The sequence below is a fragment of the Physeter macrocephalus genome, unplaced genomic scaffold (assembly GCF_002837175.3).
Source record: "Physeter macrocephalus isolate SW-GA unplaced genomic scaffold, ASM283717v5 random_874, whole genome shotgun sequence".
In the NCBI taxonomy this organism is placed as follows: domain Eukaryota; kingdom Metazoa; phylum Chordata; class Mammalia; order Artiodactyla; family Physeteridae; genus Physeter; species Physeter macrocephalus.
Genome location: NW_021146160.1, coordinates 1 through 20,491, shown reverse-complemented (window position 1 = coordinate 20,491; position 20,491 = coordinate 1). Strand labels below are relative to the sequence as shown.

At 46.2% G+C, this 20,491-nt stretch overlaps 1 protein-coding gene across 1 annotated transcript in view; it reads left to right on the top strand.

Moving 5' to 3' along the window:
- The window catches only part of LOC102988981 (apolipoprotein B-100), a gene marked incomplete at its 3' end in the record, with an annotated part of 21,607 nt that extends 2,640 nt beyond the window's left edge, over positions 1-18,967 (top strand). Inside the window, exons 4-20 of the mRNA XM_055083344.1 lie at positions 517-662; positions 2,726-2,879; positions 3,733-3,888; positions 4,373-4,497; positions 5,481-5,566; positions 7,064-7,283; positions 8,029-8,256; positions 8,478-8,595; positions 8,687-8,833; positions 9,541-9,752; positions 10,011-10,248; positions 10,815-10,991; positions 12,682-12,873; positions 14,424-14,591; positions 15,035-15,246; positions 17,962-18,144; positions 18,846-18,967. Coding sequence (XP_054939319.1) covers positions 517-662; positions 2,726-2,879; positions 3,733-3,888; positions 4,373-4,497; positions 5,481-5,566; positions 7,064-7,283; positions 8,029-8,256; positions 8,478-8,595; positions 8,687-8,833; positions 9,541-9,752; positions 10,011-10,248; positions 10,815-10,991; positions 12,682-12,873; positions 14,424-14,591; positions 15,035-15,246; positions 17,962-18,144; positions 18,846-18,967 — 2,884 coding nt within the window. The remainder of the gene's footprint in view (positions 1-516; positions 663-2,725; positions 2,880-3,732; positions 3,889-4,372; positions 4,498-5,480; positions 5,567-7,063; positions 7,284-8,028; positions 8,257-8,477; positions 8,596-8,686; positions 8,834-9,540; positions 9,753-10,010; positions 10,249-10,814; positions 10,992-12,681; positions 12,874-14,423; positions 14,592-15,034; positions 15,247-17,961; positions 18,145-18,845) is intronic.
- Between the last annotated feature and the right edge of the window lie 1,524 nt (positions 18,968-20,491).

Below are 20,491 nucleotides of genomic sequence, written 5' to 3'. Positions count from 1 at the left end.
GCGGAGCGGCTGGGCCCGTGAGCCATGGCCGCTGAGCCTGCGCGTCCGGAGCCTGTGCTCCGCAACGGGAGAGGCCACAGCAGTGAGAGGCCCGCGTACCACAAAAAAAAAAACAAAAAAAAAAAAACAGTGCTGGGTAACAACTAGGGATCTGTTTAAACTACAGCTGCATTCAAAGCTCTGAATAGGCCCTGATAGGTACAATGGTCTTGGATTTTTGGTTTTTCTATTTACATTAAGGAAACATTTGCTGTTGAAAGCAATGATAGCTCTCCTCCTGCCTCCTGGTTTTCTTCCAAACCCTCACTCCTAGGCTGCCTTTCTTCTAGCCAGTTGTACGTCTTTAAAGGGAGTACATTTAGAACCAATAAAAAGATATCATCCTTTGCATGCATAGGGGAAAACTTCAGAAGCATGGTACCCGAGGACATGGAAAAGGCCAGAAAGCCCTGGGCTGAGGGGGGATCTTGTGTTCTTGATGGAGAGTCTTAATGTGCTGTTACCCTCTGTTGTCAGGTTGAGCTGGAGGTCCCCCAACTCTGCAACTTCATCCTGAAGACGAGCCACTGCACCCTGAAAGAGGTGTATGGCTTCAACCCTGAGGGCAAGGCCTTGCTGAAGACGGCCAAGAACACTGAGGAGTTTGCTGCCGCCATGTCCAAGTAAGACGTGGGCCTGTGCATTTAAATTTCTGAGTTCTGAGTACCACTGCACGTGTTGTGCGTGAGCATGTGTGTGTGTGTGTGTCCACTGAGGCATGAATGTGTGTGTTTATGTTGGGCATGTATGTGAGTATAAGTGTCGGTATTCTCTATTTACCATGGATCAGGGAATTGCTGAGTTTTCACTACAATCCAAAAGAGGGAAGCGGTATTTACCCTCCCCTACTGAAGTTCCCCTAATTATCATTTAAATGTGGTTCTAAAAGATCTCACGCTTTAAAACTCCTTGAGACAGTAAAGCTGGGATGGTTTGTTTAAACAAGTGAATTCACGTTTAAAGAATGAAACAAGACTACGCCTCGCAGTCTTCAGACAGGGTCCCGGCAGGACTTGCTGTGGTCAAACATGGCAGTGCAGGGTCTGCTCCGCAGAGGACACCAGCTTCAAGGGGTCCAGGGAGAGCTGAGGCCTGAGCTGGTCTCCCTCCAGGGCTGGCACCTTGCCAGTGCACACTGACCAGGCCATTCCTGTTGTTTATGACTGGCATCACTTCTGACTGATGAGTGTTCACGTTGTACTGGTTGTTCGATTTTTTGAACATCATCCCTGCCTCATCTCCAGATCACAGTTTGTAGTGTCCTGAGTGTGTGCAAATACGGACAGTCATGGATTTGTTGATTTGGTAACATCGGAAACTACCCCCCACCCCGTGCCCTTCTTTCAGTTTGTTAAACATTAGACTCGGAAGCCAGAATAGGCCTTGATGCTTCTGTCTCTTACCAGTACATCTTATTTTATCCAAGACTTAGATGCATCTGAGGGAGTGGGGTGCAGTGACAGAAGGGAGTCATAGTTCCTTTTTGGTCCTTACCCTCCTGCAAAAAAGGACTCCTGCTTTTGGCCACCTCAGGGCTTTCCTGTGAGCCTGCATCAGTGTCTGGAATTTTCTGAGAGGATAGACAGCTGTGGGAAACATGCCTGGTCTTCTTTTCTTTATTCTGACTTAACTAGAGCAGGTGATGCCAGGCCGTGTGAAACCCCCTAAGGAAGTCCCCAAAGAAAGGTCCCTTAGATCAGAGTTGACCCGGGCTTTAGACATAGCCTGAGATCATACAAAAGAGTGAATGAATGTCCAACAAATGTATGGAAAGAAGCTCCCATTTGCCAGTGGTCAGGAAATGCGATTAATGTAACAACGAGCTATTTATCACCTTATACCCATAAGACTACAGAAATTGAAAACAGCTATAGCACTTGTTGCTAACAAGCCTGTGAGGAAAAGTATACCCTCGTGCACTGCTGGTGAGAATGAGTGCCGTTACTCAGTATCTACTATAATTTAAAATACCTGTAGCATTTCACACAGCAATTTCAAATGCTGGGACTCTAGCCCATGAAAAGAAAAGTAGTAATGTGTGACAACAGATGCATAAAAATGTTTATTTCAGTGTTGTTCGTGTGGCAAAAAAAAACTAAAAAGTCCAGGAAGAGCAAGTGAATGCCATCAAACAGGGGACCATGAATAGAGTATTTATAACCGTAGAAGGGGATGTTATACAACTTTTTAAAAAGAATCTGTTAGAGCGCTACCAAAAAAATGACTCAGAAGGATTTTCATGGAGTATAATTAAATGAGAAAAGCAAGATAAAGACAAGTATGCATAATACCATCCCATTTGGATAAAACAAGGAACGACAAACTCTTTCTATGCAGGTGTTTTCACTCCCACGCTTCTATACAGGATCGTCTGAGTGTGGAGATACAAATGGGATGCCCAGTAGTAGGTTGTTCTGTGGGGGAGTGTGGCCACAGAGACCTGATGTGGGTAGAAAAGAGAGAGAGGATGAGTGAGCCAAGCAAAAAAGGAAAAGAAATGAAAGAAAACCAACAACATACACATATTTGTATGCTCTTGAAAAATATATATATATGTGTTGATATGTATGAAGAAAAAATGTAAAAAGAAAATAAGTAAAAAGGAGGCTACAAAGCCACCCAGCTTATGTCCATCAGGCTCATGGTGGAGAAAGGACACTCAGTGACCACACTCTCTCTGGGACAGGTACGATCTCAGGCTGGCTGTTCCTGAAGGGAAGAAAGTTTTACTTTACCCAGAGAAAGAAGAGCCTAAACACATCCTGAACATCAAGAGGGGCATCATTTCTGCCCTCCTGCTTCCCCCGGATACAGAAGAGGCTAAACAAGTGTTATTTCTGGTGAGAATTTAGAAAGCTGATAACAGTGGCCCTTTGAACGCATCTTCACATATTGGAGCCAGGTCCCACTTATACATCAGGTGGATCGTTGACTCAGCTGCATGGCTGTTTACACGGGAGGCCCGATATTGGTGTGAAGCACAGTGCCCAGGGCTCACCCCAGCCTCTGGACTCACTGAGGGCTCAGCCCACGCAGCCTGAGCAGGTTGGGTCTAATTTTATAGCAGTTTCTGGGGAGTCCCAACCAGCCTACTCCTTCGTTTGATTTTGTTCTGTTTCCACAAGGTATAGCCTCTGTGTGTTTTAAACACAGAGAATAATTGACTCTACTTGCCAGCCTCTTTTAAGAATTTCAGGTTTTGATCAGAGAGAGAATTCAATTTACTTCAGTCCCACGAACACTTTTGAGCCCTTACTATGTTCTGAGTTCCATACTGCGCTACTCGCGGAGAACTCACTGCTGCATCCTGCAGAGGCCTCTCCTCAGGGAGTTCTCAGGACCTGGGGTGAGAACCAAGACACATGTAACACAAGGCAGATTGGAATACGAGCCATAAATGAACAGTAGAGAAAATGCTCTGCGAGCACAGAATATAAAACCAGCATTGGCTAGGTCCTAGGAGGGCAGGCAGGTATTCCTCAGAACCAGGATCACCCGTAAGTGGTTTTCTCACTCCAGCTCTGGCCGCCCTTGGAACCAGCAATGCCCACGCTCTGTCAAAGAGGATGAAGCTTTCTCCCAAAGCCACGTTGCATCCGCCTTTTCTCCCTGGCTCCTTTCCCAGCCCCACCCCAAGAACCTAAAGATGTTTCCCCATGTTGAATACACCAATTGTATCCTTTGCTCCCATAGGACACCGTGTATGGAAACTGCTCCAGTGACGTTACCGTTAAAACAAGGAAGGGAAATGTGGCAACAGAAATATCCATTGAAAGAAACCTGGAGAACTGTGATCACTTCCAGCCCATTAGCACGGGAGTTAGCCCCCTTGCTTTGATCAAAGGCATGGTAAGTTTCACACCAGCATTGCTGTTCACACTGGCAGCAGCCTCTTTATTATTAAAATGATGGAATGTTAGAGCTATAAGGGATCTCAGAGAAAAACTTCTAGGCAAAGAAAACATAAGGAGCAGTAGCAGCCGTGAAGTGTTTATGTTTGGTGGGACGGACAGGCGTGCGTAGGATACCCGGTTATGTATACTTTGTGCAGGATCATAGGTCCGCTGGGGTAGAATAAGAAGAGTCTATAGAAAAAAAAAAAAAAAAAAAAAAGAAGAGTCTATAGCTTGACTCAGCTTTGGGTCTGCCGAGTTGTTGCATCCCCTTGTCAAAATGTCAAGTACCAAGCTCTCTTCTCTAACTGCATTTATCTAGTGGTAGAGAACGCCCATTCCCCCCACCTTCTTCCCTGAAGGTAAATACCTGTGGCAGAAGTCTCAGGTTCAAGCCCCAGGGACTGATGAAAATGCTTCTCTCCTGATCTCATTCACAGACCCGCCCCTTGTCAACGCTGATTGGCAGCAGCCAGTCCTGCCAGTACAACCTGGACCCTAAGAGGAAGCACGTGTCAGAAGCCATCTGCAAGGAGCAACACCTGTTCCTGCCTTTCTCCTATAAGTAGGTCACCCTCTGCAGCCTTGATTCATTATTTATGGGGCCAGTAGGAGCTGAATGCTTCTCAGGTGCCCTCTTGCAGGCTAGGCAGTGCCTGGGAGGGGGTTGTGAAGAGGTACAAAGCAGAGCCCATCCCTGTCCTCCTGTCTCAAGCTAACAGGCAATTTGGTAGGAAAGTCTTAGGCATGCAAAACAATTTGGAACCAACAAAAGAGAGCTGAGACCCAGACTTTAAGGGCTATAGATCAGGAAAAACTGGGCATCATTACAGCCTGCCCTGGTTATAAAGGCTTTGCAGAAGATTTGGAAATTGGCATAGAGACTTGTGTATCCAAATCCATTCTGAAAACTGGTCAGTCAACTAATGTATATTGAGTAACTGCTATAGTCTTGGCACTGTGCTGTGGGAGGTGCAAAGGAATTTCAAAGCACAATGTTAGTCCACTCCCTCTGGGCGCTCCAGAATGGTGGAGGGTGTAAGGTACATATGTCCTTCTGGTGGAAGGACAGCCAGCATGACCAGAAGGACGTGGTACTGTTCACCAGGGGGATCAAGGACAGTTGGCTTTTTTTTTTTAATTGGAGTATAGTTGCTTTACAATGTTGTGTTAGTTTCTGCTGGACAGCAGAGTGAATCAGCTATGCATATACATATATCCCCTCTTTTCTGTATTTCCTTTCCATTTAGGTCACCACAGGGCACTGAGTAGAGTTCCCTGTGCTCTACAGCAGGTTCTCATTAGTTATCTGTTTTATACATAGTATCAATCATGTATATATGTCAGTCCCAATCTCCCAGTTCTTCCCACCTTGGTATCTATCTGTTTGTTCTCTACACCTGTGAAGGACACTTGGCTATAACTATGGGTTGAAAGGTGAGCAGAATTTGGGTAGAAGCAGAGGTGGGGGAAACAGTCAACATGAAAAGAACAGAATGGTCTGGGGAGCTGGCCATTGATGACGTGATGTGCCTCCTTTGTTACCAGGAATAAGTATGGGATGATGGCACAGGTTACACAGACTTTGAAACTTGAAGACACACCTAAGATCAACAGCCGCTTCTTTGATGAAGGTAAGCCTTTATGTGCACCTGGTTGCCAGGGCTGGGAAATCTGCCCACGATGTACCAGCCATGGCTTAGCTCCTTGCTGGGCCCGATGAAATGTCTGCTGGTGATGAGGTCATGGGCTCTAGTGTTCTGGCTGTGGGCCATTCTACTGAGAAAGCACATTCCCTTCAGCATGTCAGGTGGCAATGGGATAAAGGAAAGGGAGGAGTTCCCCAAAGCTACCTGGGTTTTTTTAAGTAGGAAACTGGTTTCCTAAGTCAACCTTCGGTAGATCTGACAACCTCATACACCCCATGATAAGGCCTGGGGCCTGGACAGGGTGGGGCAAGTGAGAGAGACCCTCAGGGTCAGGGATCAGTCTTTAGAGCTGAAAGGAACTATAGAGACCTCTAGTCCAACCCCAGCCCTGCATGTGTCTTGTATGTGAAGCTGTCGTATGTCTTACCTCGTTGTTCTCAGCAACCTGTGATGTCAGGTGGGAGCAACGTGTGCTTTTATACCCATCAGAGGGGAAAGGGACCCAGAGAGAGGCTTAGTGATGTGTTCACAGTCACAGACTATTAGAGGTGGTGAAAAATAGGCCTCCAGGTCTACTCTAATGGACTGCTTCCTCTGCACCATGTTTCCGTGCTGATTCACCTGCCTCCCTGGCACAGGTGAGAGCAGGGTGATGGAGGGGACACAAAAACGTCTTCCCCTCCCCCACAAACCGCCATTAGATCCCGCTGGAAGGAAAGGTGGGTGAGCAGCAGTGAGTCAGCTTCAACTGTTGCCACGTCAGCAGCAGTGCCTCCTCACCAGGTCTTTTAGGCAGAAAGGTTATCTGACACCAGAGTCACAAAAGCCTGGATTCAGTTCCAGCTCTGCCTCTCACACCCAGAAAGGTCTTGGGCAAGGTGAGTGGCTCGCTTCTGGGTGTTAGTTCCCTTATCTTTATTTTTTTATTTTTTATAAGTTTATTTATTCTATTTATTTATTTTTGGCTGCATTGGGTCTTCGTTGCAGCGCGCAGGCTTCTCATTGAGGTGGCCGCTTCTCTTGTGGAGCTCGGGCTCTAGGCGCGTGGGCTTCGGTAGTTGCAGCACGCGGGCTCAGTAGTTGTGGCTCGCGGGCTCTAGGCACACGGGCTTCAGTAGTTGTGGCGTACGGGCTTAGTTGATCTGTGGCACATGGGATCTTCCCGGACCAGGGCTCGAACTCCTGTCCCCTGCATTGGCGGGTGGATTCTTAACCACTGCGCCACCAGGGAAGTCCCCCCTCATCTTTAAACTGAGGAATAATACTACCCTCAGGGAGAGTGTGATGAGTCATTGAAAACACTGAAGTCAGACCCCTAGCACAGAGCCAGATAGATACATAATGGGCATCAAGTACAGTACTGGATAGTTTTCTTTTCTTTTCCCCTTTGCTGACCCCTCCTAGATCTCCAGTTTCCAGGAGAAAGATGAGGGTGAGAAGCAGGGGTAAGCCAGAATCCCTCTGACACGTTCCTCCTTCCAGGTACCGAGGCGGTGGGTCTTGCCTTTGAGAGCACCAAGTCCACATCACCTGCAAAGCAGGCCGAGGTCATCGTGAAGACCCTGCAGGAGCTGCAGAAACTGCATGTCTCCGAGCAGAATGCCCAGAGAGCTAACCTCTTCCATAAACTGGTGACTGAGCTGCGAGCCCTCAGCAATGAGGCAGTCACATCCCTCTTGCCAAAGCTGATCGAGGTGTCCAGGTATTTCTTGAATGGTCGCAGCTCAATCTTTCATAGATTATACACCTGTGGTAGCTGGCTGAGACCTCGGCCAAACAGAGAATCTTGGGGACCATTGAAATTTCAACCCAATCAGTCAGTTAACGTTTACTGGATAGAGAAATATCGGCTAAGGTGTCTAGGGTTCCATGGGCAATACACACATACACACATTGCATCCAAGGTAGATACATATTTGTGTATTAAGGCAGGAGGGAAATATTTCCCACATTTTGATGTGTATCTTCTAATTCCTAGTTCTATAATGGGTACCCTGGAGTGTTTGAGAGAAAAAGAAGTCTGTGCCTTCTGGAAGCCTATAGGCTAGAGGAGAGAGAACTCAGGCAAACAAAATAATACCGTGCCTTCTCTCTGCTCCAGCGCACTCACTGTTAGTGCTGTGCAGATCAGAGAAGGGACTGAGGACTGGACGAGTGTTTGCCTGGCATGTTCTGTGTTCTGACCAAAGGATGACAGGCCTCTCTGGATGTTGAGTCCAGGGGGGTCCTTCTTCAGACTTTGCTCCGTGGTGCTTCTCCAGTGGATAATGCTTAGAGGGAAGGCTTTCTGGTTCTAGGGATCTGAGTTAGATTTTGGAAGATGGTTGGACTTGGATTGTGCATAAGGGGAATAAGGGCATTCCTGACAGAGGGCACACCATGGGCCAAGGATATTTCGGCTGCCTGGGAGGTGATGTTTATCACTTTCTCTGCCCTTCCCTTCGCAGCCCCATCACTTTACAAGCCTTGATTCAATGCGGACAGCCCCAGTGTTACACTCACATCCTCCAGTGGCTGAAAAGTGAGAAAGCCAACCCCCTTCTGATCGATGTTGTGACCTACCTGGTGGCCTTGATCCCAAAGCCCTCTGCCGAGAGGCTGCAGGCAATCTTTAACATGGCAAAGGAGCAGCAGAGCCGAGCCACATTGTATGCTCTGAGTCACGTGATCAACAAGTGAGTTTTACACTGGTTCTCCTCATAGGAGCTAAGGAAGACCCCGCTTCTCTGTATTAAGTTTGTACCCTCCCTCCACTTTCAAATTATGATGCTTACTCTTTTGTTTTTCTGCTGCTCATTTTGAGAGTAATGATTTGAAATAAGAAATCAGCAAATATAAGTGTATATTTTAAGATAAATCTGACTATGCTTGCTGAATCCTACCTCTTATTCTGTAGTTATCATAAGACAAACCCTACGGGGACACAGGACCTGCTGGAAATTGCTGACTACCTGTCGGAACAGATTAGCAATGACTGCACTGGGAACGAAGATCACACCTACTTGATTCTGAGGGTATTTTCAGTTTTTTGTATGATATGCAGTTTTCCTGCACACCCCTCACTTCTTCTGTGCCCTGATTCCCTCTTGTTTCTTTTCAATGCAGGTCATTGGAAATATTGGTAGAACCATGGAGCAACTAACCCCAAAACTCCCATCTTCAGTCCTGAAATGCATCAAAAGTAGACAGCCATCACTGCTGATTCAGAAGGCTGCCATCCAGGCCCTGCGGAAGATGGAGCTTAGACACGAGGTAAAGTCTACAGAAGAGGACTGAAAGTGAAAAGTTTACTCAGACTGACAAGGATTTGGAATGAGATTCTAAATCTCATCATTCTAGTGACTTTATTCTACTGCTTTTTAATTGCAACTTTCAACACACCTGGTGACTGCCTAGCAGTAATGTGGACGTGAGAGAAGTATTTGAGCTTGTTGCTACTCGGGCAGGCGGAGTGTGAGATGTTCACTATGTGCTGTCCTCCCGCCAGATTGACCATCGCTCCCATCTTGGGAAAACATGTCTGATTTTTCCCCAGTTTCCCTAGACTAGGATAGTCAAACTGGCCCCCGAAAGTGGCAGTGGCTCCAGAGCTTTGCAGACAACCTGACTTACTTATTAGCACCAAATTCTCACTGTCCCTTCCCACCTTTATCCTCATATTGAGATAATTTACGTTAAAACAACTTTATCTTCAGTTAGTGGCAGATCTCCGACAAGTTGTAACTTGGCTATCACTTGTGTATCTTAATGCAGTTGAATTCAACATGCATTTGATAGGTGTCTTCTGAGAACCCTTCCTTGAGCTGGTTGCTCTGGGGGGAACACAGGCAAGAAGGTTCAGTACCAGCGTTGGAAGGATTCTTAGAGAGAAATTCAACTTGTGCATAATAAGACCAGGCACGTTTGCCGGGCATGTTCTGTGTTCTGACAGTGATAACAGTCTCCTCTTTTGGCTACAGGTCCGGGAAGTCCTACTTCAGACTTTCCTCGATGACACCTCTCCAGGGGATAAGCGACTGGCTGCCTATCTCATGCTGATGGGCGGCCCTTCCCAGTCGGATATTAACAAAATCACCCAACTCCTCCCACGGGAACAGAATGAGCAAGTGAAGAACTTTGTGGCTTCCCACATCGCCAACATCTTAAACTCAGAAGAGCTGCACGTCCGGGAGTGAGTGACGTCGTCCCCATCTGCCACAGGGTGCTGAAATTCCAAACCTCGATTCTGATTTAGCCGCTGCCTGCCCTTCATACATTGTTCTTTCTTCTGGAACAAACATCTGGGTGAAAGGGTGGCAGATCTGAGCCAAGCTCTTGGGGCAAATGAAACCCAAATAGTTTGGTAGCGATTGGAAATCCGCATTTACTTGGGGGTGGAAGAGTAACGTGATGTGTGTCGGCTCACAATATCCTCCTCCTCTCCATCTAGGTTGAAAAAGTTAGTGGAAGAAGCTCTGAAAAAATCTCAACTTCCAACCGTCATGGACTTCAGAAAGTTTTCCCGGAACTATCACCTTTCCAAATCTATTTCTCTTCCATCACTTGACCCAGTCTCAGGCAAAATCGAAGGGAATCTTATATTTGATCCAAGTAATTACCTTCCTAAAGAAAGCATGCTGAAAATGACCCTCTCAGTCTTTGGATTTGCTCCAGCTGACCTCTTTGAGGTATGTGTGAGATGGAAGCAGAGTCTTATGTTTTCTAGGCCATTCTGTTCTACATCATAAACATAAAGTCAAGTCAAGGGAGCCGTGAGCCAGCTACAGAGGAACAAGAATCATCAGGCAGTGGTACCATCACTTCTTTCCCTCCTCCCTCACCTTCCTGCCTCCCCACTAGGGGCCATCTGAAGCATGACTCCTTATATGAATGGCAATGCAGATGTCTCAGAGAAGCCCTTAGACCCCAAATCCAAGGAAGTGCATGGGCTGTGCAGTCAGATGGCTCTGGTTCAAACCCCAAGTCCACTCCCAACTCTGAATCTTTGGTTTAACTGTTTATGCTCTCTGAACCTTAGCTGCCTCTTCCAGAAAACAGGCATGTGATAAGTTCTGCCTGTCAAGATTCTGGTGAGATTTAAATAAGACAACTCACGTGGAGTGCTAAGCTCAGCTCCTGCCCTGTAGTAGTGACCGAATGCTTGTTTAATGAATTGGGCATAAAGAGGGGAATGGAAGGCTGACAGACAACAGAGAAACATGATGGCATTTTCTTGCCTGATTTTCTTTCTCAGATTGGTTTGCAAGGAAAAGGCTTTGAGCCAACATTGGAAGCTCTTTTTGGGAAGCAAGGATTTTTCCCAGACAGTGTCAACAAGGCTTTGTACTGGGTTGATGGTCAAGTTCCTGATCGTGTCTCCAAGGTCTTGGTGGATCACTTTGGCTACAACAAAGATGATAAACGTGAGCAGGTATGTTTCTGTTAAGTATCCTCTCAATGAAAGCTTTGGGTTTCAATGCGAAAACATTCTTATCTAAGCCTGGAAGTCACCAAGGTACTACCTAACTGAAATGACAACTATGGCTATTATTAACCAGTCCAGTGAGGATAAGAGCCAGTATCCTCTGTAGGTATGGGCTTCCTGGAGATTCAGTCTACCCACATCCAGACTCATTAGAGGCCTCTCTAACATACTTAGAGGCTCTCTAACATAGAGTTCATAATAGTGTGAACTCTGGGGCATGGGTTTGAAATCTAACCTCACTCTCTTCAAGCTCTGCATACCTGGGCAAGTTGCTTGATGTTATGTCTGTTTCCACATCCCCAGATTGCTAATAATAATCCATACCCTTCACGAGGATATTTAAAGACTAAATGAACTGAAGTATGTAAAAAGCGAAGCAAAGTGCCTGACTCTTATGTTGATTACTCAAGAAGCAGATAGTATTATACTCTTTAATTTCATATTTTCTTTTTTTTTAACATCTTTATTGGAGTATAATTGCTTTACAATGGTGTGTTAGTTTCTGCTCTACAACAAAGCGAATCAGTTATACATATACATATGTTCCCATATCTCTTCCCACCGAGCTGATCTCCCTGTGCTATGCGGCTGCTTCCCACTAGCTATCTATTTTACATTTGGTAGTGTATATATGTCCATGCCACTCTCTCACTTCGTCCCAGCTTACCCTTCCCCCTCCCTGTGGCCTCAAGTCCATGCTCTAGTAGGTCTATATTTTCATTATTAATAACTGCTTTCTTTGGCTCTCACCCACACCAGTGCACTAGCCTGTGGGAGCAAAATCCTCTTTGAAGCTAGCATAAGCCTCCACTTAAGGAGTAGAAAATAGATTGTATGATCTGGAGCTTCTTATGCTTTAGCTTTTTGCTACCCAAAGTGTGGTCGTCGTTGGCATCACATCAGAGCTTGTTAGAAATGCAGGTTCTCAGGCCCTACTGGGCTCTGCTGAATCAGAACCTGCATTATAACGAGACCCCCAAGGAACTGGTGTGCACATTTCAGTTTGAGAAGCAGGGCCATAATTTACTCCTCCATGCTCGCAAACGGTCCCGCCTCTGTCTTCCAATTTACTTACCTCCACTTGAGGCTGAGGGTCTTTGATCTGTTTGGAGCCTTTCAATCAATCACTCTTTTCTTCCTCAGTGCCTAAGCATCAGTCTATGGAATTCTTATCTCTAAGAACTTACCTAGACCAGGTGTTTTTCAAGCTTTTGGCCAATGTATATAGCAGCTATGCTTTCCCAAGAAACCCCTAGTGTTTTTGCCTCGTCAAAGGAGAGAGGGAGTAAGCAGGGAAGGGGTCGGCAGACAGAGGGTCTTATAATCCTGGGGAGCCGTTGGGATCCTGGCGTCCTGGAGAGCAGAGATCCCCCTTACTATGCCTACATCATTCAAGTTCAGAACAGAGTGGAAGCGCCGTTGTCCCTGAGCGAGCCTCGCCTCAGTCTGGAGGAGCTATTACCTACCTCTTGATAAAAGGTGGGAGCCTGATTTCAGTGTCTGCCCTGTGGCCCCGCCTTGAGCATTTGTGTTTAGGCCCATCACGGCTGCAGCAGGTAGGTCCCACATCTAAATCTATGGGTGTTTGTTTGACAACACTCACACCTCACTAGACATTTTGTTGTTAAAATCCCAGGACATGGTCAACGGAATTATGCTCAACGCTGAGAAGCTGATCAAAGATTTGAAATCCAAAGACTTCCCAGAAGCCAGAGCCTACCTCCACATCTTGGGCGAAGAGCTTGGCTTTGTCAAGCTCCAGGACCTCCAGCTCCTGGGGAGGCTGCTGCTGAACGGTGTCCGTACCCTGCAGGGCGTCCCTCAGATGGTAAGCGGGCCAGGCCCCGTCCTAGGGTGACGGGATTAGCCTGGGCTCCTTTTAGAGCTCCCAGGCTCCCTTAAGATCCCAGCCACACAAACCAGAGAAAGTGCTTGTACTTCCTTCAGAGAGGCAGGTTTGCCTTGAATTTCAGTGAAGAAGATTCTTGGTTCCTAAGGAATTGATAACATTTAGAAATTAAGCTATTCATCATGTTAGATGTATCTTTTAACAGCGTTCATTCATTTGTTCATCCGGAAAACAGTGTCAAGTGTGTCTCCCTCTACCTATGCTACAGGTTCCTTTTAATACTGAAATGATGCAGTGATTATGAAACAACATATGTGGAAAACTGTAATCCACTATCTAAATACGAACTATAGGTTTTTTTTTTTTAGAGATTTTTTTTTTTTTTTTTTTGGCTGCGTCGGGTCTTAGTTGTGGCATGCGGGCTCTTCGTTGCGGCGCGCGGGCTTCTCTCTTCATTGTGGCACGTGGGCTTCTCTCTAGTTGTGGTGTGCAGGCTCCAGAGCGCGTGGGCTCTGTAGTTGTGGCGCGTGGGTCCCAGGGCGCATGGGCTCTGTAGTTTGCGGCACGCAGGCTCTCTAGTTGAGGTGCGTGAGCTCAGTAGTTGTGGTGCGCGGGCTTAGTTGCCCCACAGCATATGGGATCTTAGTTCCCTGACCAGGGATTGAACCCACGTCCCCTGCATTGTAAGGCAGATTCTCTACCACTGGACCACCAGGGAAGTCCCTATAGTTTTTTATAATTATTAATTTATTAAAAAGGGAGAAAATATCCAAGTATACTTCCTAGGATATAATGAATAATAATGTGGCTTTAATAAAAGGCATCTCAAGTTATTTTGCAGATGTGTTATAAAGAACAAAGAACAATGCATACTGATATGTACATCATCTAAATAGCTCATCAGTTTGGGGTTTTTTTTTATTATTTTTAAAAATATTTATTTATTTATTTGGCCGTGCTGGGTCTTAGTTGCGGCCTGCGGGATCTTCATTGCGGCGTGCAGGATCTTTTAGTTGCGGCATGCGCACTCTTTGTTGCGGCATGCGGATCTAGTTCCCTGACCAGGGATCGAACCCAGGCCCCCTGCATTGGGAGCATGGAGTCTTAGCCACTGGACCACCAGGGAAGTCCCAGCTCATCAGTTTTTAAAAATTGGTTTTACCATAATATATTGCGCTGCAAGTAAACCCTCATTTACATTTAGACTCCAGAAAATCAGAATTAAGCCATGCTATGCAGTGATACTTAAAGTTCATAAATCTCAGAGACCCAGAAGTATTCTGAAATGCCTTCTAAGTCACCAGTTGAAAACAACATGATACTTACACAGGGCAATTTTTTGTATCCCAATTTGTTGAAATCAATAATCATTCATCTTTACTTATTAAACTATTCAGCTAATTAAAATACGCTGGTCCCTTCCTTCCTGGATAAAGAAGAATGACCACTATCTAATGCGGGGGGAGGTCGCATTTCACAAAGCCCACTTCGATGAGGTGTATTTTTCATCTCCCCTGTCGGATCTACAGATTAAAGAGCTCGTGAGGAAAGGTTCAAAGGGTGACTTGTTTCTTCACTACATCTTCATGGACAATGCCTTTGAACTCCCCACCGGACTTGGATTACAACTGCAGGTGTCCTCCTCCGGAGTCATCGCTCCTGGAATCAAGGCTGGAGTGAAACTGGAAGTAGCCAGTGTAAGACTCCGTCCACTTTTTCCTTCCTTAGGTTGTTCTTTTCCCCCAGGGTGGGTGTCTTGTGCAATTCAAAAAATGTGTTTCCAGTTCAAGACAAAGTGCATCACCATTGGAATCACCTCATTAACTTTTATGACAAACGTTAGGCTCCACGAGGATGCACCACCTGGCTAGCTCTGCTCGGGCTCAGAACTCAGCTGTTTCTGTCGTCCTTGTGTCTTGTTATGCTTCAGGTTAACTTGGGCACTTCCTAGTCCTGGGTATCAGTCTGGCACTGGAGGCCTGAGAACTTGGCTTTTCCTCCCACAAACGAATCTCAGTAATGTTTCCTCTGGTGTGAGCCATCCAGAGATATTTGCCCAGGGGTGGGAAGGATGGTTGATCTGACTTCAGGGGACTGAGGTTATTTAACAAAGCTGAATAGGTTGTTTTGTGACTTACAGATACAGGCAGAACTGGTGACAAAGCCGTCTGTGTCTGTGGAGTTTGTGACAAATATGGGCATCATCATTCCGGGCTTTGCTAGGAATGGGGTCCAGATGAACACCAACTTCTTCCACGAGACAGGCCTGGAGGCGAGAGTAGCCCTGAAAGCTGGGCAGCTGGAGTTCATCGTTCCTTCTCCTAAGAGGCCAGTCAGACTGTTCAGTGGCAGGTAATTCTTTCAGTTAGATCTGATGAGCCAGTTTGAAAGAAAGAATTACGACTGCAGGGTTTGGCCAGGCTAGACAGCTGATTGAGATAATTCAGGCCCCAGTGGATCTGGGGGTCGGCTGGAGAGAGAGAAGGTACTGGATTACCTATTTTTAACCTGGCCTAGACTCGGTATATAATTACAGTTTCCTCAACTTTTCACATTTTACTAAGATGAGACGTAAGACCTACTGATTAATTAGTTGCTGTTAGGTTGTGTTTTCTTGTTGTTTGTTTTGAGAACGAAGAAGCACTAGCTATAGAGAAGTCATCTTTGGGAAATGGGTATTCTTCCCAGGAAAACCACCAAAGGACATACTGATTTGCAGTGGCTAGTTCAGTGCACAAAGCATGGAAGTCCTACTCTCCTGATTATGGGATGCAGCCTCCTATTGAGAGCTCCATTTTCAATGAAATCTTCAAACGTTGATTTACCTTAGTTTCCATATTTTGGACACATTAATTTGTCGATTCAAATATAGTGAGGCAAGCAGTGACTATCAAGTGAGGGCTCGGTTAGAGGAAGCAGGAGAGGACCATGGAATTACGTATCGCGGAGCCTGTGGCAGTTAGGGAAAACCTTCTGAAGAAAGCCACACTTGAGCTGATCCCTGGAAGCTGTGTCGGAGTTATGCAGACAAAAGAGAAAGGAATGAGTGTTCCCAGGCAAAGAGAAAAGCACATGCAGTGGCCTGAAGGAAAAATGATACGGTCTGGGAACTACAAGAAATTCCATGAGGTCAAGTACACGGGGAACACGGTGAGAGAGGAAGTGAGAGGCTGGCAAGGGTCAGCCTTGTGAGCCGTCTTAGGGAGATTGGGCTCTTCTGAAGGCAAAAGGCTTTAAAGTGGGAGCATAAGTAAAATAAGGTCGGTGCTTTAGAAAACTCTGACTCCAGAGCGGGAAATGGGTGGAAAGGAGGCATGACTGGCAGCAGGGAGACCAGTCAGGAGCCTGTTACAATCACATACAGGAGGGAGATGATAGTGGCCACACCCGATAAGGGCCAGGTTGACAGACGAGTGAGCCAACCCCAGAAATCCTTAGGAGGTAGAAACACAAGTACTTGGTGATTGACTGGCTGAATATGGTGGGCGTGGGGGGGGGGCGGAGAAAGAGGCAAGAGGAGTCAGGGGTGCCCTTCATTGAAATAAGGACTAAAGAGGAAGAGCAGCTGGTGTGGGGGACAATGACGAATTCTGTTTCAACACGCTGCACTGGAAGTCCTGTGAGACAGCCGACGAGAACATCCAGCTGTCAGCGGACCAGTGGGTCTGAGCTCAGTGAAAAGGTTTGAGCTATAAATACAGATCTGGGCATCACTGGCACATAGCGGTCGTTGAAGTCCAACAGTGATTAGTATAGAGTAAGGCATGAGGGACTAGGACAGAAACAGGCAGAACAGACACATGGGAAAGGGAGAGGAGTAAGCAGCAACGAGTGAGAAGGGGTGACCAAAGCCTTAAAGGGGCACAGAAGCCCAGGAGTGGCCACGGGGTGGATCACCCCATAGACAGGCCAACGCTGGCACTTAGGGTTCCAGCCCACCAGCAAACGTTGGTCTTAGGGCACCCCCTAAGATGAGGAAACGATACTGAGAAAAGAACATGATGTATCAAAGTTCCTTTCATCCTTGGATGAAATCAGGACATTGTTGAACTTTCTGGCACTTACTAATTTTTTAAGTACATACTTGGGAGGAGGATACCATAATCTTTTCAGGGGTTTTGGACTCAAAAGTCTTAATCTGGCCATAAGTGAGCAACTCTACTGAATGCTTCCAAGAGATCAAGGAAGAGAAAGCCTCAAAATGTCCTTTGGAGCTGATTGGAGCTGCTGATGATGAAATTTCTGGCACTTACTAATTTTTTAAGTACATACTTGGGAGGAGGATACCATAATCTTTTCAGGGGTTTTGGACTCAAAAGTCTTAATCTGGCCATAAGTGAGCAACTCTACTGAATGCTTCCAAGAGATCAAGGAAGAGAAAGCCTCAAAATGTCCTTTGGAGCTGATTGGAGCTGCTGATGAAAGCAGTTCCAGGAGCACCATGGGGGTGAAAGTCATATCCCTGTTCAGTGACATGGGTGTTGAAAGAAAGTGGAGACTGCAAAGGCAGACAAATTTCTTGATGGTGAGGGAGACAAGAGGGGGCCAGAAGGGAAGGAAAGGTGTGTGTGTGTGTGTGTGTGTGTGTGTACGCACACAGTGGGAGAAGAGACTTGGGCATGTTTAATGCCGGTGGAAAGAAGCTAGCAGAGAGAGATTTCAGATGAAAGAGAAGCAGGACACCTCTCATCCACACTTTAGGAAGGAAGGGGCAGCCCTGAGGTCAGATCCCAGGGATCGTTACTCACCCCTCTGAGCCTCTTTCCTCTGTGAAAGGAGACTCTTCACGCCCACTGTTGTGGAAATTACAGATAACAAATGTGATGAACTTAGTGCAATGTCTTAGTGCAAGTTCTTTCGGGAAACATAAGGGTCACCGTGATTGTTAGCCTTGTTGATGTTCTTTTTACTATTCTTTGTTTCTGAGTAAATCAAAGAATTTGAGGTGGGTGTGGACAGAGGGGAGACAGAGGGCAGGATAAGGGGGCTGTTTGCGCCGGGAGAATCAGCGATGTTCATTTCGGTCCGTGACTTGAAGATAACTCAGGTTTATTCTTCCTTCACCAGTAACACATTGCATCTGGTGTCTACCACCAAAACGGAAGTGATCCCGCCTCTCGTTGAGAACAGGCAGTCCTGGTCAACTTGCAAGCCTTTCTTTATTGGCCTGAACTACTGCACCACGGTCGCTTATTCCAACGCCAGCTCCACAGACTCTTCTTCCTACTACCCGCTGACTGGGGACACCAGGTCAGAGATGCTCCGTGTCCGCACCCAGCATGTGCTTTTACCTCCTACCTGATGGCGGCCGAGCAGGGCCAGGAAAAAATGCTGTGCGTTGTAGAAGTCGCGTCACCAACCTCAGGAATTTGGTTATTTAGAACAGTTGTCCTTTGCCCAACACACCTGAAGGGTACCTACCTAACCTTTGAGTCTAGGGCTGGGCATCTTCATAGGTGGGTAGGAGTGGGGCGGTGCTGGAAGGTGAGGCGTCATGACCCCTAAGGGAGGTCTTCGCTCAAAAAATAAACAACAAGGGACTTCCCTGGTGGTCCAGCGGTTAAGACTCCGCGCTTCCACTGCAGGGGGCACAGGTTCGATCCCTGGTCGGGGAACTAAGATCCCACGTGCAGCACAGTGCAGCCAAAAAATAAAATAAAATTAAATTAAAATAAGACTCATAGGACAAGTCCTGTCCTTGTTCTCAGCTTTGCTGACACAACCAACCGGCTCCTGCTTGTCCAAAAACCCCAGGCACCCTGGGATCTGCCCTTGCCTTGGGGTTTCGGAGGGACTGAAGGGATCATAAAGATCATCATTAGTTAAGGACAAGAGACAATGTTAAATGAGGACCAGACTTTTGTTGCAATTGAGGCTGACTTGTTTTGGGGACGTTGTCGTCATCATGAAAGCTCTAACATTATGCATCACACGCATTGTAACATCTTCAGATTTGAACTGGAACTGAAGCCAACAGGAGAAGTAGAGCAGTATTCTGCCGGGGCATTCTACGAACTCCAGAGAGATGGTGAAGCTTTGGTGGACATGCTGAAGTTTGTAACTCAGGCAAAAGGCAAGTGCCCAGAAAAGGGTCCCTCTATCTCTGCCCTCGGTCTCAGGTCCAGGACTCACAAGCAGAATATATTTAATTTAATGTATTTAACAGATATTTACTGAGTGCCAGATAAGTGTCAGGCCTGTTCTGAGAGCTGAGGCTAGAATAGTAAACAATGGAGAGAAAGTCCCCATCCTTGTGGAGTTTATAGTAAACAACCAAACAAGTAAATATTCAGAAAGTCAGATTAGTGCTGGGGAGAAGAACAGAGCACAGAGGGGTCTAGGGAATGTCTAGGGGTCTAGGCGTGGCAGCAAGGAGGGAGGACGGGGGAAGCCAGTGCCATTTGGAATGATAAGGGAAACCCTCACCGGTAAAGGGAGCATAAAAAAGAGACCTGAAGGAGGGAAGGGGGTAAGCCACGTGGAAAGAGCGTTACAGGCTGAGGGGCGAGCTGGTGCCGAGGCCCTGAGGCAGGTGCATGGCTACTGTGTTTGAGGAAAAGGAAGGAAGCCAGTACGGCTGAAGCAGGGAGATCAGGGAGGAAAATGGTAGGTGAAGTCAGAGAGGTAGGGGGCTGTGAGGGAAGGATTGTCTTCTAGGCTGTGTAAGGATGTTAGTTTTTACGGTGAGTGAAGTAAGAAGCTACTATTTTTTTTTTAATTGAAGTATGCTCGATTTAAAATGTCGTGTTACTTTCAGGTGTACAGCAAAGTGATTCAGTTGTAGACACAGACATATTCTTTTTCAGATTCTTTTCCATTATAGATTATTACAAGATATTGACTGTAGTTTCCTGTGCTATACAGTAGATCCTTGTTTATCTCTTTTATATGTAGTACTGTGTATCTGTTCATCTCAAACTTCTAATTTACCCATCCACCCCCGTTCCCCTTTAGTGACCATAAGTTTGTTTTCTATGTCTGTGAGTCTGTTTTGTAAGTAAGTTCATTTGTATCATTTATTTTTAGATCCCACATGTAAGTGATTGATAGCATATGATATTTGTCTTTCTCTGTCTGACTTAACTCCACTTAGTACAATAATCTCTAGGTCCATCCATGTTGCTACAAATAGCAGTGTTTGTTTCATTCTTTTTATGGCTGAGTAGTATTTCACTGTATGTATATACCAGATCTTCTTTATCCATTCATCTGCTGACGGACACTTAACGTTTCTTCCATGTCTTGACTATTACAGATAGTGTGGCTGTGAACATTAGGGTTCATGTATCTTTTCAAATTAGAGTTTTTGTCTAATTTGGATATATGCCCAGGAGTGGGATTGCTACATCGTATGGTAAGTAAGTCCCTTTTTAGTTTTTTAGGAAACCTCCATACTGTTCTCCATAGTGTCTGCACCAACGTACATTCCCACCAACAGCGCAGGAGGGTTCTCTTTTCTCCACACCCTCTACAGCATTTGTTACTTTTAGACTTCTTGATCACGGCCGTTCTGACTGGTGTGAGGTGATACCTCATTGTCGTTTTGGTTCGTGTTTCTCTAACGATTAGCGGCGCTGAGCGTCTTTTCACAGGCTTG